Genomic DNA, 18,777 nt, shown 5'->3' with positions numbered 1-18,777 from the left:
TTAGTCAAATTTACACGGGTTTGTGGACCCAGCATAACATTTCTGTTTTTAATCATTTTGAGAGAATATATTAGAGGATTATGACAAAAATGTCTACGTGGTGTAACTATAAATACACCAAAAATAATTAAACTTGCTTAAAAATGCTAAATTCTCAATAAAACACCATATCAACCAGTTTGGCATGATCTTAGATTATAACTTTTTATATTACATTTTTTTCATTTTTTTAAATGAAGTAATTATTTGTATAAGTGCACTTAAATACACTGTAGGTGGATAAAATATTTAATATGTATCATTCTTTCGTGGTTACACCATTTGACATTTTCAGGAGCATTCAGTCTTACTTTTGGTTAAAAAAAATAATGCAAATGTCATTTCAAATGACATAAAACCAACAAAAATACTAAATGTACATTTTAACAAACCTGATGCTGCTTTAAAAGAATTTTTAAAGATATTTTTGAATTGCTCATCTTGCTAACCCTTATTTATCACTGACTCAAATTAGGTTAAATGATCACGTGCATTCTATTTCTATTTGTCTTTACTTTATTCAGATGTTTTATGACTCAAACTGTGGTGCCATATTGAAGCACCATTGAAATGTCTTATTGTAAACAAGGAATATGAATATAGGAGGAATTAAAAAAAAGAAAAAAAAGAAAAGTTGTTTGAAAGCACGGCTTAAATTTGTGGACAAATTGATTTTTACTGAGAGATTTTTTTTTGACGACACCTGCATTTCAAATCTCATAAATGGGTCTGGGACTAGCTTGGTTGTCTCTATATAAAAAAAAAGAGAAAAAAAAAAAAAAGTTCAGCAGTTCAAATAGAGCAAACTCTTAAATGAAAGAAGCATGGACATTCAGTCATAAAGTGTGAGCCAGACTTTGAGCCGTAAGCCGACCATGAAGAAGTCAAAAGTGAATCTGACTCATTTGCACTGCAAGAGCAAGCACACCAACATGATACACACATGATTAAATGAACTGACCCACAGCAAAGCGGGAGATGGACCAACTCAAAGGAGCATGTAAAAATACAAAGCAACCCAGACTCAGAATATAGTTGCACATCACTTTATGATAAAGCACCCTGAGTTTATAAGTATTAATTAATGATTAATAAATGATTTACTGATGCTTTATAAGCCATTAATAAGGTTGACAGGTTGTGAAAACCCCTCCTTTCTACATTTCTATAACATTTGTTTATCTTATTCTTGAGGAAGACACCTCTAATATACTGTTCAACCACTTACCTCTGGAAAAGGTGGCAGTGCATCCAGACTAAAATCTATTTATTAACAATGTATTAACACTTATAACCCTTTTAAATATCTAAATACACTTGAAGAACTTAATTGGTCAAATACTAAAAATTCCTTTCCAAAGCCTTGATTTGAACAGTTGCTCACAATTTGTACGCACGCACGCACGCACGCACGCACGCACGCACGCACGCAAGCATGCACGCACGCACGCACGCACGCACGCACGCACGCACACACACACACACACACACACACACACACACACACACACACACACACAGAAGTCTCATCACTGCGGTGTGCCACGCCAACCTTCTGGACGTAGCTCTTGTGTAATTTCTTGCTTGCATGTGTGCTCGTCTGTGCAGCCATCTTTACCTGCGATGCTTAAATCGGTGCAGCTGAGCCTCTGAACTGGCTCGGTTCTGCTGCACATCACAGGGCATCCATTTAGGCCCGAGGGAGGGAAGGCTGCACAATGGAGAGGATAGAGGAGGGAATCAAGGGACACTTTGTGCCCCAGTGAAGAGGATGATCTACTCTGAGACTCACATCACCCAAGATCCGGAGTCTCCCAAAGCTTGGGGACTTCCGCTCTTTTTTGCTGTCGGAAACGACGTGTCCCCACTAACGATGGATGCCTTGTGTGAATGTCTTTGAAATGTCTGCCATCACAGCAGTGACAGAGAAAGAGAGAGGACAGAGGCTAAAGGACACATCTGATTTGTCACCTCAGGTGTTTCTGCCACATGTCTGCCACTATGCTTTAGGCTTCATTGTCTTGTTTGCAATAACTTTTATTCGTCACTCATCTCAAGCATAATTTTACACATAACATGAGTGTTTCATTCCATAGCCAATGCATAAGACTGTCTTGTCCTCAAAGACCAAAAGAAGAGCATGCATCTCCTTCAGAATGCCCTATAAGCAGCAGTGAGATGCATCTGAAAAACAGGATATCCCCGATCAGGAACCCCTAATGCCCAACCACCCTTCGGCTTTCCTGTCTGGCCTGCTGACTCCTATCCTGTCCATGAGGTCTGTTATCCTCCTGGGAGGTTGCAGGGTGGAGAGCTGCAAGACTTTAGCGACAGGAAGCTGAGGGTCCTCCAAGACGCTCCAGGGGTCAGCTTCTCATCCTCACTCTCTATGACCATAGCAGGCTCAAGGTCCGGTTTGCTGGTTGTACTGTTCAGCATCCATTGTTAGGACGAGGGAGAAACGTGCACACACTTCCTGTGTCTATTTTCTGCCTGACCTGGTTTATTGGGTTCTGATTTATGATAGTTGGACATGTGCTTCAAAGATAGGCCTGGCTGGAAACTTGATTTAAAACAAAACAATGGCACGGGCTATCTGTCACCCATTGATATGACAATGAATGAGTTAAGGTGGGCACCCCTATTGAAACTCCTTGCTTAATTCCCTATTACCTTTAGTTTCACCTATGAAACAAACGGTATCCAGTGTGGAGTTTTGGTTTGACCGTTTCACAGCATGCATTGTGCTGTATTTATTGCATATTTGAGCAGTATTTCTTCCAAAGACAGAGAGGTTTGTAGGTTTCATACCATTCAGACTTAAAGGATAGTTTCACAATTTTTCAAGTCTTAAAATAGTCAAGTACCCATATGAACACTGAGACATGCTTGTCTTGTGGTAATCATTCCTCCTGTTCATACTGACCATTAGAAAATCCCCTCCAGATGAGTATTTAAAGTATATAAAAAATATCTGAAGCTAATATGAGGCTTCAACCAATTTGAGTTAGTCAAATAAAGTGGGTATCTTCCACAGTTTCATCTTTTTATTATCAAATTCCCTCTTTGTGTCTCAGTTTGTTAAATTTGGTATTAAAAAGACAGTAACTTTGACAGATATTGACTGGATGTGGCCTATTTTAAAGCCTCATATTAGCTTTGAATAAACTTAAGGAGAGCTGTGGATTTTGTCCCCCTTCACTTACATTATAAGTACATTATGAAGAGATCATGTAATGGCCAGTATGAACAGGAGGGATGATTACTGCAAGAAAACATTTGGGCATCTGGCTGTTATAGTGAACTTATCCTTTAATGGGTTAGCTCACTTTTTAAGTTGATAAAAGGTAGAAAATGATTTGTGCTTTATTTGCCTTGAGTTTTCAGATAATCTCTGCATAGTCTGCAGCTACGACAAGACTGACTGAAAATGAATTTGCAGTGATAAAAGCATCTAAAAGTCTTTTACAGGAACAATATGTCTATTGTTCAGGAGAATCTACAGAATTCAGTGTCATTAATTAATGCAAACTGTTGATTGACCCTTCAGCAGGTCCCATATGAAACAAGAAAAGAAAGGATTTCCAGAAACTGACATCAGCAACAAAGCAACTCAGCACATTTATGCTTGAAGATTTATTAGGTGTTAACTTTGGTGTAAATTTATGGATATAATTAGTGGTATGAGATTGTTATCTGTTATTTCATAGAGCAGTGCTTGTCTTGGCAAAGACAGAACTACTGATATCTCCTCACAAAAGCTGAAATGACCATGGAATTATGTTTAAATCACATTATCAACACAGAGATTAATGTTCTTTTTATTATTGGCTGAAGCAAACATTATAAATAATGCTTGTGGAAAGCTGTTGTGCTGTAATTTCTTAGCTGGAGAATGAAGTCTGTTTGTACGGACAGGATTCCCCCCGGGGCGAGCTGGCTTCCAGCGAAGACACACTTAGTTTTTACACTCTGTTATTATAGCGGAAATAAAAACATGTGTGTGATAATTACTGAACAGTTATCTCAGACAAACAACCAGCACCAGCCGATCAAAGGGCATAAATCATAGTTCTCTTGTAGCACTTTGTTTCTTTGCAAAGTTCATGTCATGAAATCTTTGTAACATGATCATATTAGCTTCATAAAACTTGAAAACCCATGACAATAATCTATCCAGATTATCTTTCACAGCGGGCTTTGGGCTTTGATGATGACAGGTGGAGGATAATATGACAAGTCATCTTGTAACAAAATAGCTGCTGCATGGAATTTTAAAATGTACTGTATGTTGTGTGGACAGTAAAACATGCATGTTATATATTGATTGTGCCACAGTGCTTATTTAATTTGCTTGATGTGCAACTGGGTTTCAGGTGTCTGTTGCATGCATGTACGCATTTTCTAGACTAAATTCAAATATCTATTGAACAAAGATTCAGTCTGCATGTCCGTGTTTGTGTGCCAGCTCGGGTGAGATAAGGAGCTGATGAAGGAGGCAGAGTGAATGTCGCTGCAGCTGTTGGATTTCTTTTTCTTCACATGACTAAAAATGTTTTTCAAGATTTTCACCTGTCCGAGATTGAAGACACAGATGCAGTTTTCCTTTCTATGTGAGGAGTCATGTTCATACAAATGGCAGACCGTTTTATGTACTGTAATTGTAAATGTTTTACACTAAGCCATCCTCCATCACAGGTATTAAACAAGGACAGCTAGTCGACTCCCACTAGAAATCAGTAACCCAGGATTAGTCCGATCCTCTTGTCTCCCTGCTGTTGCTGATTATATCCTGTAAAAAGCTCATTACAGTCAAAATTGATTAATCATTGAATTCTAATTTAAAGCTCAACAACCCGCTGAGGTGTTTGTTTGCTAAAGACGACACGTTTAACTATCACACAGCAGATTATGATTATGACTAATTGATGATAATATGGATACCTAAAGATGGTTAAGATGCATTTGTATGAATTGGCAAAGACTAAGAATCCTAAAGCTAATTAAAAGTTGTGGTAATTAACACTTGGAAGACTGAAATATCTCTGGGACAAAGCCAATGTCATGTGGTTGATCCAATTTAAAAACTTTTGTACTCACTGATTGTTTTATGAGAGAGAATTGTAAGAGGAGAAGAAACAAACATGCTGGAAAAGGGGGAAACAGAAGTCCAACATGCATTTCCTGCTGACATATGCTTTGATTTTGGCCCTGTGAAAAACAATGGGAGGGAAACTGCCTCCCCTCTGCAGTGCACCAACAGGAAGAAGCAGCACATTCACTGGATAGGAGAAAATACATTCCAGCAATACTCAACAAGCAAAATCATCACAAACATCAGACCAGAGAGAAAATCTTTGTTTTTATGCTTTTTTCAAAGCACATATTTTTATTACAAAATCATAGACATAAATTGAAAATAATGCATATTCACAAGATGCTTTCATGTATTTGTCAGGAACAAATTTAATTGTCATTCTGACACTCAACAAACACAACCTCACACACACACAACCTCAGACTGTCAAAGCAGTCACCTTTTAATTGGGCCTTCTGCCAGCCTGAAAACATTTGTCAGCTGCCATCTGTCCGTCTGTCTGGGACTCCCACCCCAACCCCAACCCCACCCCCATACTATCCCCGTCTCTCCTTACAACACTCTTATCAGACTCCAACACCTCGACGGTTGGCCCACCCTTCCTACATGCACTCACTCAGATGCACACACATATACAGACGTAACACTGCTAGCTGTGGTGCAGACATTACACTTGGAGCCGGAGAGCAGGGCAGTCTGCTAGATATCACACCTCAAGTGCTTACAGATCAAAATAAAAATGCATGAGTAATTCACACTTCAGTGTGACTTGAGGACAGCTTTTCAGAGTTCATAGTTCAGCACATTGTCCACAGGAGAACCAACAGAAATACATTCCATAGTCTGGTTTATGCTTGGTCCCTTGTATTAAGTTGTTCAGTTTTTTTGCCACACGTCCCTTCTTGTGAAAGTGAGGCCAAAGTTTGAGTGTGGCTAGATGCACAAATCACAAACCTGACTGTCTTATTCAGTCAAACGCCTACAGTAGTCCACAAAGCCAAAGGGGAGCAAAGGTGACACCCTGAAACTGACTGCAGACGATCTGTGAGCGAGCGCCCAACGCTGCAATGGTTTGATTTACCTGCATTGTTCTGTATTGTTCACCTCTTCCCCAGCACGACTCTGGGCCCTCAGCATTTGTCACACCTTCGTGGCCAGAGACTGAGCCTCTGTCTTCTGGGAGGACAGAGAGCTGGCAGGGCTGGCATGCAATGACTTCTTCAGGTTGAGCAGGCACAGACACTGGGATCTGAAGCGCAAGTCAAAGAAGGCATAAAGAAAAGGATTGAGGCAGCTGTTGACGTAGGCCAGGCAGGTAGCGTAGGGATGAGCCAGCAGCAAGAAGCGCAGGAAGTAACAGGAGGAAGGCAATAATTCCAGGTAGGAGAGGGCGTCAGCACTCTTCACTAGGTGGAAGGGCATCCAGCAGGCGGCAAAGACCACCACCAGCGTGGTGATGATCTTCAGCAGCCTCCTCTTACGCTGGTCCTCTTTGCGGAGAGTGTTGAAGTGGCGGGTGACGGTGCAGCCGATGAAGCAGTAGCACACCATCATTGCCAGGAAAGGCAGAAGAAAGCCAAGAGCTGAAGAGGAGAGGCTGAGACCAGCAATCCAAAGGCTTTCCTGGTCTGTTTTTGTCACCACCAGGTGGAAGTCCATGGCGCAGGAGGTACGGTTGCTGGATTCGTCATATTTGGTGGTGCGGAAGACCAGAGTTGGGGCGGCCAGAAGACCTGAAAGCACCCAGATGGCTGTCAGGGAGGTTCGCATGTGGCCACGGGTGCGCAGCTGGGTGCTGGACAAAGAGTGGACAATGGCCAGGTAGCGGTCGAAACTCATGCAGGTGAGGCAGAAGACACTGGCGTACATGTTGAGCAGCACCACATAGCTGCTGATCTTACACAGGGCCACTCCGAACGGCCAGTGGTAGCCCATGGCTGTGTAAACGGCCCACAGAGGCAGAGTCACCACAAAGGTGAGGTCAGCAAGGGCCAGGTTCCCGATGTAGACGTCAGCAGCTCGCCACTTGCCCTGGGCTCTCCACACAGTGAAGATGACCACCCCGTTTCCAGAGAGACCAAGGATGAAAATGAGCATGTAAAGCACCGGGATGACTGAGTAGGATGGTGCCCACTCAGAGTAATCGCACATGGAGGAGTTTTCTGACTCATCGTATTCGTAGTAATAGTCAGGATCTTCAGTTGGATCCATTCTCTCTGCTTATCCTTTTAAAAGAGAGGAAATGTCTGTTGCAGATAGTTCCACAGTGGTTGACAGAACTCTGAAGTGTGTTGCTACATGTGAAATCTGCCCACCCTTATATACCACCCCCCCCCCAGACTTGTACCCTCCCAGATTGCCCCCTCCTCCCCTCCCCTCCCCTTCCCTCCCACTGCGCTCCTCCTCTCTGCTCTGAGGAACTCTTTCACTGCATACATGCCCACCAATCTCCATTCATGTTAACTGTGCCCCATTATCTCCTGCATGGTGGAGTCACATTAAGACATGCAGGTTAACAGGTTAAAATACTTGAACTAAATTGAATTGTTTCCTCACTTTTCTTGTATAATATCTGTAAAATAGTGGCTACAAGAATCGATCTCCAGGGGGGAAATAAAATAAATCAGTTCAAAGTTTTACATACATCTTTAAGCATTATTCAAAACTTACCACAAATATCATTGCAACTCTTTTTGTTTCAACCTGAGGGGATAAAAGTTCATTAGACATGTTTAGACAGTAGTCCAGGAGTCAAGTCTGGGCATGACAAGTTTCACAAAGTAGTCAATTTGAATATCAATTGAGAGTCGTTCTGACACTGGAGCACTCTGCTGAAATCCGAATGTCATTTCCACTTCTATGTGTGTCATGTCTGTACATGCAGAAACCACAAACTAAAGACAAAATAAAGTGTTTAGCTTCGATGAACTGTAGCTTAGAGAAATAAAACACTCACCACATGCTTTTAATTGAATATAAACAATGATATGAACTTTTTTTTTTACAGCCCTGAGTCAAAACATTTACAGGAAAAACTGATAAGATTTAATATGAGTTGAGACCAATGTTGTCATATAGTATATGAATAATGTGTTTATATGAAGAGAGAAAGAAGACATTTAACATAATTCTCGTTGTAAAGTTAGGCATTGCTTTTCTAAATAATGCAACAAATCATTTGATAAACAACAAAACTGATCAAAGCCAGTTTCATACATAACATTTAAAAAAAAAAATCCAAATTCTACAAAACTAAAGGTCTCATATGTCTATATTTAAGGATCCAGGCTAGTCGTTCATGCAAAAAAACATAAACTTTATTTTATTTTATTATTTAAAACATTTTTTTAATGTGTTTTTATTACCCAAAATTACTTAAATAATGGAAATATTGGGTTTTTTCAATTAAAGGGGGGTAATTGGTATGTAAGCCATATGCCTACAACATGGAAAGTACCATAAAATCTAAACATCCTTTTATTGAAAACAAGACTAAACAAATCTAACTTATACTTAGTGAAATGTTGGAACACCTGTAATAAGACAAAGGGACATCATTTTTTGATCAAAAACACATTTTTCCTATTTGATATTTATTTAATCATTCTTATTATTCATTTTTTTCAAACAAGCTCACATTATATGATGCCAATAAAAACAGTTGTTCATAAAAAAAAAAAAAAAAAAAAAAAAAACAAGCTCACATTATATTATCCATTGTGGTGGAAGATTTAACCCTGTTTCTCTAAAATAATGTGGCTTGCATGTTCTATGGATGAACGCAGCATACGTAAACCGGCTCAAAACCGGCTCAAAAATAGCACAAAATGCTGATTACAGTTCCAATTTTCACACTATCTGGACTATATGTCACTGTGCATGTACTACCTCTAAATCATCTAAGATATATTATCTTCACAGGAGAAAATATTTTAGGCCCTTTGACTACAAATGTGTGCAAAAGTAGTCCAACATATAATTTGGGTGGGATATTGCAATTCTGTCTGTTAAAACTATGATTTCCAGTGGTGTTATTTATAAACCAGATAATATATTACAGTTACAAAAGGGCTGATGTGATAGTCTCATAATAGCCTCGTGCTATTGCAATCCAATAGGTTGAATGTGCACAGATCCTTTTCATATTTCATCACTTTCATTTCATATTTGAATGAAATTAAAAAATAACTCCCTTTTTACAACTAAACATTATAATGTGGATTTATATATATATCTGTCTTTTAGTCAAATTTAGATAAAGTCATTGTTACCATATTTTTGAGTTGTGCTTCAGCTTGTCGGTAACACAGGATGAAATCAGAGCATAAATGAGCTTTTCCAGCTCAAATATGATACAACTGACCTGATTATGACTGATAGAAATACAAACCTAATGTACTCACAGGTCAGTAAGTCAGTACAAACTAATGCTGTGCAGAAAAAAACCCTAAAAAAACTTTATTTTAAATTCTAGTAGTTTCCAAATATAGCAAATATGTCATGGTTTTTAAGGAAATGTGGGTAAAATGATGCACATGAGTGGTTTAACTAAGTTTGCATATTTCACTGTAACATGCTGATACAGAGAATGATGATGACTTTTTTTTTTTTTTTTTTAACTTTACAGCTATTTAGGAAACAACCTTTATGTTACACAAATAACAGTCTTCCTCTATCTTTCATGGGTGTATTAGTTAGTTGGGTCCAGGTGGGACGGCTCAGTCTGCAGCCTCTTCCGTCTCTCAGCAGAGTGGCAACAGTGGCGCCGGGGCACCGACCTTTAGACACAACTACTGTATCACTCAACAATGTCTTCCCCCCGCTGATCCCTTCCTCTACTCCTCCATCTTCCTCCTTTCCCTCCGCCTTCCTCTGGTTATGAGGACGAGCATCGATTCCCGTCCACTCTGCTTCTACCAACGTCATTTTCTCCCAGAGAGCTGCTTGTTTTCTTGTTTTTGCCAATTAATTGTGATGCAAGTTCGTGTTAGTCAGTAATCAAACTGATGTGATTGTGTTTGTGTGCCTCCACCCAACACACGTCCCTCTCTTGCTTGCTTAATTGTCTGTCCAGCTCTTTGTCTGTCCGGCTTTCTGCTGCAGGACGTTGGGCAGAACAGGAAAAAAGCAGAATGAAGTAAATCAAAGCAAGCTTCCTATCTACGCTCTGTTTTTAGCTGTGTTCGCTGACAGGGATGTGAATATACGGCTAAATAAAAACATCAGGCCTTGATGAATGCATTACTCCAACCACTCACTTTTCCCAAAATCCCCTCATCAGCCATTATGAGACAGGCTGAATTTTACAAAGATGTGACTTCGGATAAGAAACTCACTGTTTCCTTTAAAACACACGAAACAGAGAACAAGGAAAACAGATTTTTGTGAATCTGATGTAATGTTCACATTTCTTGAGACTTTGCAGCATGGCAATGGATCACATTTCTTCCTATTTATAGTCTTTAGGAGTGACAAGTTCCAATTGGACTGATTTTGAAGCCATGAACTACTTCATGGAGGATCTATCTATCATGTTTTTCCTCTTGATTGCCACCTGTGTCTTAAATCGCTTGTCGTCGTTGTTGTTGTTGTTGTTGGTGGTGGTGGTGTTGTCCTCTCATGTGTGGCCTTGTGTGTGCTGTAAACCACACACCATGAAGAGGTTGGTCATGTTTTGGACTCTCATTTAAGCACACTAAGGCATTTCATCCTTCATCCTTCATCCTTCATCCTTCATCCTTCATCCTTCATCCTTCATCCTTCATCCTTCATCCTTCATCCTTCATCCTTCATCCTTCATCCTTCATCCATCAGCATTGAGTCACTAACAGGCAGCACATCCGGGGGAACATAAAAAAAAGGATGAGTAGTAGCTTCTCAAAATATACACAAAGAAAGAAAGGCACACACACACACACACAGCACAGTGACAGTCTGTCTGCAGGGCTGCAGAACGCCCCTTTGATCTTTTATCGTGACCTTGTGAGCTTACAGGCTTGTTTTTGGTGATACTCACTGGTAGTGCCAAGTGAGCACGAGGTGTGTGTTCTTGTTGTTTAGGTGTGTGTGTGTGTGTGTGGGTCGGTGGGTCGGTGGGGGTCTGACAGTCGTTTGATGTGTGTATTAAGCTGTCACAGGCCACATGCACAGCCCCCCCCCTCCCTCCCCCCTGCTAAGACAGCTGGTTCCCTGAGGCTTTATTTGCGATCTGATCAAGTCTGAGAGAGACTCGGTTCTTAATGATATCACACGTCTGATACAAACACCTTATAGCATCTCTGACAGCCCTGATGACAAAGAGACCCTCCTGCAAATACTGAGCCATCAGCAGCACTTACATTACCAGTCACACAAACAATCTGATCCTTACTTTTAATTAATCTGACCGGTTGTCAAAGCCAACACTTCCAGCACTTGAACATTTGGGTGTCGTTACCTCCCTGTCCTCCCTTTACTCTTTTCATTAAAGACGATCCAGTCATTGACACCAGCTTGTTAGACACAAAGGCCACCAGGTTGGGAGAGGTTCACACCTTTTCTCACTTTTCCAGTAAAGACTAATGTGGCCTCAGATAGTATTTTACCATGAGTAAAACTTTTGTGTGTTTAATTGATGTAGGCTACCAGTACTTTTTTTGTTATCTTGCAGAGTTTTTAATAATATCATGACTGCTGGTGGCTTGTTGGCTTGTTGGCTGTGAGAAAAATGTTTTCTGGAATAGGACTGAGTATAAGTGGAGAGAACAAGACAGGGACAGGATGGAATACGATTGGGCATAACAAGACGGAGTATGACGAATTTCATTGTGTCTGCTGGAAAAACTTGTCTTGGACTCATGCCAGGTATCCAATAGTCATTGGTCTGAAAATAGCGCTCCATTCAAGGGATTTTACAACTCTGGAAATATCAAAGTGGCTATTATTTGAACTTTCATCTGATAATCAACATGTAAAGAGTAGGAATGAGCTGTTGATATTACAAAGTAATCTAATATACTAAATACATTATGTAGAGGGTTCAGAGGAAAATAATCCAGATCCTATTGGGTTACTCCGCCTCTGTGCAGATTGACTTTCATTGACCTTTCATGTGCAGGAGGATGCAAGATGTTTTCTTAACCGTAAGTGGGCCTGAAGGATCCAGTATGCTGTTTCAGCAAGTAAATAAGTCTGATTGGCAGTTTCATACAAAATAATGTCAAGTCTCACATTTAGTCCTCTTGTGCCACAACTCAGCCAAGTCAGCTGAACTTGTCTGAAATGTAAATTTGTTGATGATTAAAGTCACGAGTATAGGAGGTACGTTCCATGAAATGATTTTTAATGTTCTCAAGACTGACCTAGATCAATGTGTGTGTGCACTGTGCCAGATGCTAAGCTTGCATTGCAGGTATGCTATGCTGCTATACTGCCATGCAGTATGTGTGTGTGTGCATGTGTTGGGGGTACGCGTGTGTGTGTGTGTGTGTGTGTGTGTGTGTGTGTGTGTGTGTGTGTGTGTGTGTGTGTGTGTGTGTGTGTGTGTGTGTGTGTGTTGTTATTCAAGACGGATTTGGCAACATTTACTATTAAATTCTCTGCAAAAACAACCTATAATTACTGCTGGGTCAAACTTGACCCTTAACACAATGGATGTAACTTGTTTAAAAAAAAGAAACATGACCAACATGTGTATTATTGCATTTGGTAGGAGATTGCGGAAGATGCGATGAAGCCTTTTTTTTAAAAATGTATGTTTCACACTAAACATGAAAATGGGTCAAATTTCACTTAGCTTGTGCACAAAGAAAACAAGACCATCAGCGCTTACAGTACAAATCAATTTGGGAGTTGTTTTGAGGTGAATCATTTTTCTTTACTGCACGCCAAACCAGATCTTAGGGGTCTCCACACCTGCCGAATCTCACTTCAACCCCGATGACCTCACTGCACCGCAGTCATCCAGAGCAGAAGCAGCTATTCTAGATGAGAAGAAGAATGTCCAATTTCTGTTATCTATTTGTAGGTCAGTTGGCCGGGAGACTCTGTTTATAAAAAACCTTCCTGCTTTCAACATGTATAAAAATATTTATAAGATATAAATGTGGACAGGAGAGGGAAATCCCAAACAGTTTTCACACAAAGTATTAATAGGTCTGACTTGCACTCGAGGTTGACAGTGAAGATATAACTCTTAGAAAAAGGCGGGGGTGCCTCCTCGTCTCTTACGCAGGCTGAGAAGAGTTTAAATGAAAGGGAACAAAGGGGAGAGGCTCATTTATCATTTATATAAACAGTAAGGTAATGCTGCTGCTGCTGCAACTCTTGGCATCTGTTGAACACTGACAACAAATGACCGGTTTGCGGCCCGTGTTCACTTCCTGTCTGACACAGGATAAGGACCACAAGGAGTATAAGGTGTGTGTGTTGGGGTGAGGGGTGCAGTATGCAGTATGCAGTAACAAATTAGGATTACATACAACATGCTTGACATGAGCTTTAATGATAAAGAGTGATAATGGTGACAATGTACTGTTATAAGCACTCATTTGTGTTCTTTTTAAAGATGCCATGACTGTGTCGTCTTCACCTCATCTCTACTTCCTGTCATTTAAAAACGGGTCGTGTTTTTCCAGGCTTTGCACCCCAACTCACAATAATCTCAGAAACTAGAGAGGCTGGACAATAAAATCAACACCCATGCAACAACACCAAGACAAAAGCACTGCCACATACATCATTACATGCTTTAAAGACCACCATGGCCAAAAGTCACATTTACAGGATATTTGATACAAAACAGACTTTTCATTCTTTTTCCAAGAACTCTCGGTTGTACAGCTCCTTACAGGTACACTTGTGTTCCTTGCAAGATGGAGAGTCTGAGGGCCAGACCAATTGGTGGCATATCATGTTGTTGTCAGTGTTGGTATTGTCTTTTTATTTGGTTGGTTTTGGATTCACATTTTGGATCGTGGCTATTAATCCTTACATCCCTTTCAGATTGGGGCTCTTTATTTATTAAAAGGTGCATGTGGGTTTTGGGTATGCTTCGAATCAGGTTGGATTTGGACCAGATTAAGACCTGTAGCTTGGTAGGCTGGTAGAATGGGAACACATCTGCTAGTGAGGTTTAGTTCATGTTTAACTTTTGTGATATAAAATCAAATATTTGAAATGTTTATGTGACTTTCTGAAGAAGTATTGTGACATTTGCACGAGTTCAGAGGACTCGAAAAGTCTGTAAACTCACTTAAGTCAGATACAAAGCAATATCTCTCTCAAAGTTTGCTAACATAAATTCAACTTTACATTCTTTAATAAGAAGATTGTGTTCTTTCTTCTGTCAAAAGTTAAGCTGTCTGGATGAGAAATTGATTCAACTTTATAGTACCTTTGAGACAATAGTAGGTGGCTGTGTTATTTACATTGCATTACAATATAAAGTGTCCATAATATTTTGTCCTGCTTATCCCTCTCACTGCTCAGAACATATTTTATATTTTAAATGTTTTCAAATGCACATCTGGACTTTTGTGTAAATGCACGCCTCACTCTTTGAAGATGCACGAAGCTGGATATTGAATGTTCCCTCTGCTACACTCCTCCTGGATGTATGACTGGCATTATTCACAAAACCGTGTGATGAAGTGCAGAATCAGAGGAGGTAGTTTAAAAACTGTGTGAATTATTCTAAAATGCACTGCAGGATTTAGAAAGCTTTTGAGTCCTTTATCCTTCACGTGTAATATGAACCCTTTTATAGATTTTTATGGCTGACTGAACTTCAAGGAGTTTCTGAAACACAAGTCGTTAGCTTGGTTTCGGGGTTCAGATATGCACATACAGACATACATACATACACACACACACACGTGCACAAAACACACTCCATGATCCTACATGTTCACACACTGTGTAACACCCATGACTACTCTGTCTGCAATACAATAAGCTATTGTAACCTCAAACCGAAGGTCTTGACGCCCATATGCTTTTGTCATTAGTTTCGATTATAACAGGCTATGAGGTCACTATGTGGTGACACGTACATCCCTTTACTCTCGCTCTCTTTCACACACACACACACACACACACACACACACACACACACACACACACACACACACACACACACACACACACACACACACACACACACACACACACACACACACACACACACACACACACACACAATGCTGTAAGTGCTGTTTAATTTAAACAGAGATGCTGTGCTAAAAACACAGGTTGAAATTTAGTTGAGTAGAATTTGAGTCTTATTGTCATAGTTTTGGCCATTGTTTCTTTAGTTTAACAATGATAACTGATCATTGTACTCAGGAAAGTCACTACTGATGCCTGGTAACATGGCAACATTAATACAAAACCCATTTATTTGCAGGTAAGATGCATTGATAATCTGTCACTTTACAGCAAAATTGTGTGCATGCACAAATGGGTCAAAGTTAAAGCTGGATGTTGGTTGTAAACTTTGATGCATGTTTACAGCTGTAAGTTGGGGTAGTCATGTAATGTTGTTTTCTCTCTTTAAAATAAGTCTGGCGGACCTGGAGGTTTGTTAACTGCTTGTGTGTCTTACAGCATTGGACTTCTCTTAAAAGATGTTGCAAAAACCTCCAATAATTGACTTAGTTAGTGTTAGGATCTGACTGATGTTTATGTTAATGTTATCTACTCATGCTTCTCCTGCTCACCATCAGTATCAGCCTGCTCAGGTTTATCAGGGCCAGAGCAGGACTCTCTCTCAAACATAAGACATGGACCCACGCACAGCTCTGTCCCTCCTCCCCACCCCTTTGTGTATCCTCTCTGAGCTCCCGGTTTCCTCATCCAGGGAAAGAGTGGACTAGATGGACGGGAAGAGAGGAGACACTGGGGATGTGACACAACAATGGCAGGAAGTGACTTCAGATCAATATAGATAAGAGCAAAACACACTGACACAGACGCGTCCAGCTAACAAACATCCCCGGTGAAGAGATAAACAGGGAACACACACACAGTGCCAAATAAATATTCCACAGCCCAAAACCTGATAAGACCAGCCCTAAAAACAACTTCATTTATAATTAGTTTAAGGACAACAAAATGCAACATTTGCATGTTAAGACACGTACAAATGACTTATTCTTTGTGCATCTGATTTACAAGATAATTATTGCATTTTGCTTGTTAAACTTCTTCTGCTGGATGACAACTTTTCCAAATAATCATCTCAAATGGTCATCATACATTAATACCCAAATAGGGGCCCCACAAGCACGGCCTAAAATTAGCACCAGCCACCTGCCAAATTCTGATAAAATATGCACGCAGCTTGTAGATTTAATGACTCACTAGCCAAAAAAAACCAACAACAAACTTACCCAATGGTAATCTATTGAGTAGCTGGTCAAATTTCAACATTTGGCCAATAGAAAAAAAAAGTCAGTTTTGAACCCTGCACACAAGTGCACAGGGAAGTGGTTCTTGAAGGTTGAAGTTTTCACAGTATTTCAAGTGTACTGATTGATAATATGTCATGATTCAATTACTTAAATTGTTAAATAACATGCTAAACAATCCAAAACTTTGTCTACACTTTGTGGTGCACTTCCCTGTTGATGATTCAGTCCTGTACTGTAAATGATGAATGAGATCCTGCACAAAGCAAACAATCACCACTAAAATCATCAATACTGCCATTAAAGACATGCACATTCAAATTAAAATGACTTATAAACCAAATAAAATTAAGTTGTAAGCAGGAAGTTGAAAGAGTCAACAGTGGGTGCAGTGTGAGTGGGGGAAGGCTGTTCAACAGTTCAGAGGTCACAATGAGGTCCCCGAAACAGAAAACCTGATAGGTCTGGAGGTTGTATGATGTGTAAACAGGAGCCTGACCAACTTCAAACACACTGAAATCAGTGTGAAGAGGTCAAAATAATTTGATGATGTGACATTTTACAGCCAGAAGCCTACCTGTAGTAAACAGGCTGGTTAACATAAGGTACAGAGACTCACAGTAATCAAAGATGGAGGAAATAACACAATGTACGGCTTTCACCTGATGTCTAAATGAAAGGAAATGCTTGATTTTAGACGATTGATTTAAGTGGAGAGAAACGAGATTTTACCAAAAATCCAGTCCAGATAAATATCACACATTTAATTAATGCATAAGAAGCTCAGGAAATCATTCAGATCTCATAACATTTTATTTCATAGCTTTATAAAAAGGAGAATCTCTGACATCATTGCCCGACTCAAGTGTTTTTTGCAGAGAACAATCATTTCAATGACCTTACATTGGAACAATAGGTTGGACAGTGACCTGAAATTACTAAGTGCCAAACAGTAATTCAGTCTTATGATTCATTCACATTCAGCTACTATAAAGGAGATCAGGGGGATCCCCAGGAGCGATCAAACAGGTGTGGATTATCATTTCCTGTTTCAAATCATAACCCAGTGTCAAAAAAGCTGATGATCTGAGATCATTAAGGGTAAACATGTTCAGCTACTGTTATCCTGAGAAGAACCATAAAAGGACATGCACACTTCCTGTCCACCGTCCATTGAAAGAGCATCTGTCTGACCCCTGACACCTTCCACTTCGACTCAGCTTCCTGTCCCACACGTGCAGCTCCGCTACTTGAAACGTCTCATCAAAGGCTTTTCTACAAAACATGGAAAAGTCCCCCAAAAAAAGGGTCTCATTATGTCTCAGTTCATATGCTCATGCAATATACTGTAAAGAGGAAACACTTGCAGTATAAGGAAACAAGGAATTTTGTTAAATAACCCAAAAGCTAACCATTATAAGCTTAATAAGAATAGCATTTATAGCAGGACAGTGCAATTAAGTGGTTTTCATCTTATTTTACATATAAACACAAGCAATTATTTTCCAGCAACAATCTTGTTTGGCTAAAAAAAACAAAAAAAAACAAAAAAATATTACAGAAAAAGCACAAGAGTCAGGTCAAAGTTGTGTTTTCCGTCGTGTACCCTTGACCTCTACCCCTTCTAATCCACCCTTTGGGCAGAGGGCTTGTTGGGGGGGGGGGATAAGGGTGCAGTCTTCTCTACCAAAAAGCTTTAGTGGAGCTTTATAGCTCCTGAAGCCAGACAATAATCTCCCAGACGCTTCACACATATGGCCTCATGAGATCATCCACCCCCCCCCCCCATAAACAGCTCCGGTGTATAAACAGACATCATGTGAAGGAGATCTGTTTATACACTTCGATATGCAGCACAATCACAAATAGAGGTAACACTTTCCAGTACTAAAAAGGTAAAATGTGAGGATGGAGATTCATCCTCACAGAGAGAAAAGGGCTGTCGAAAGATCTTGAAAAAGCAAGCGAACCTTATCTTACAAATATTTTATAACAGAGTAGAAATACAAGTAATATATAGTAGAATATACACATTTTGATTTTCCATTAAAAAAAATAGAAATTATTTCTGGTGGTTTAATTCATATTTATACTAATTAAACCTTAATTGTTGCTTTGCAGCAGTGAATTCAGTTGGAACCGACTCACTGGTGGGAAGCCGGTGAGGGATATTGACATTATAGCAGCTCTAGTTAGTGGTATATGTTATGTAAAAATTGAGCTTTACTCCTAGTAGCTGGTCTGTGTCTACAA

The 18,777-nt window shown here is 39.9% G+C and overlaps 1 protein-coding gene across 1 annotated transcript; it reads right to left on the bottom strand.

Moving 5' to 3' along the window:
• Positions 1 to 5,683: 5,683 nt before the first annotated feature.
• LOC133995306 (apelin receptor B-like) lies at positions 5,684 to 7,406 on the bottom strand. The gene has a single exon (XM_062434647.1). It carries the CDS (start codon positions 7,346 to 7,348, stop codon positions 6,278 to 6,280), a length of 1,071 nt encoding a protein of 356 aa, XP_062290631.1. The 5' UTR covers positions 7,349 to 7,406; the 3' UTR covers positions 5,684 to 6,277.
• Positions 7,407 to 18,777: the final 11,371 nt, after the last annotated feature.

This window comes from Scomber scombrus, chromosome 15 (genome assembly GCF_963691925.1).
Source record: "Scomber scombrus chromosome 15, fScoSco1.1, whole genome shotgun sequence".
In the NCBI taxonomy this organism is placed as follows: domain Eukaryota; kingdom Metazoa; phylum Chordata; class Actinopteri; order Scombriformes; family Scombridae; genus Scomber; species Scomber scombrus.
The sequence above is the reverse complement of the archived record's forward strand: the minus strand, read 5'-3'. Positions and strand labels throughout refer to the sequence as shown.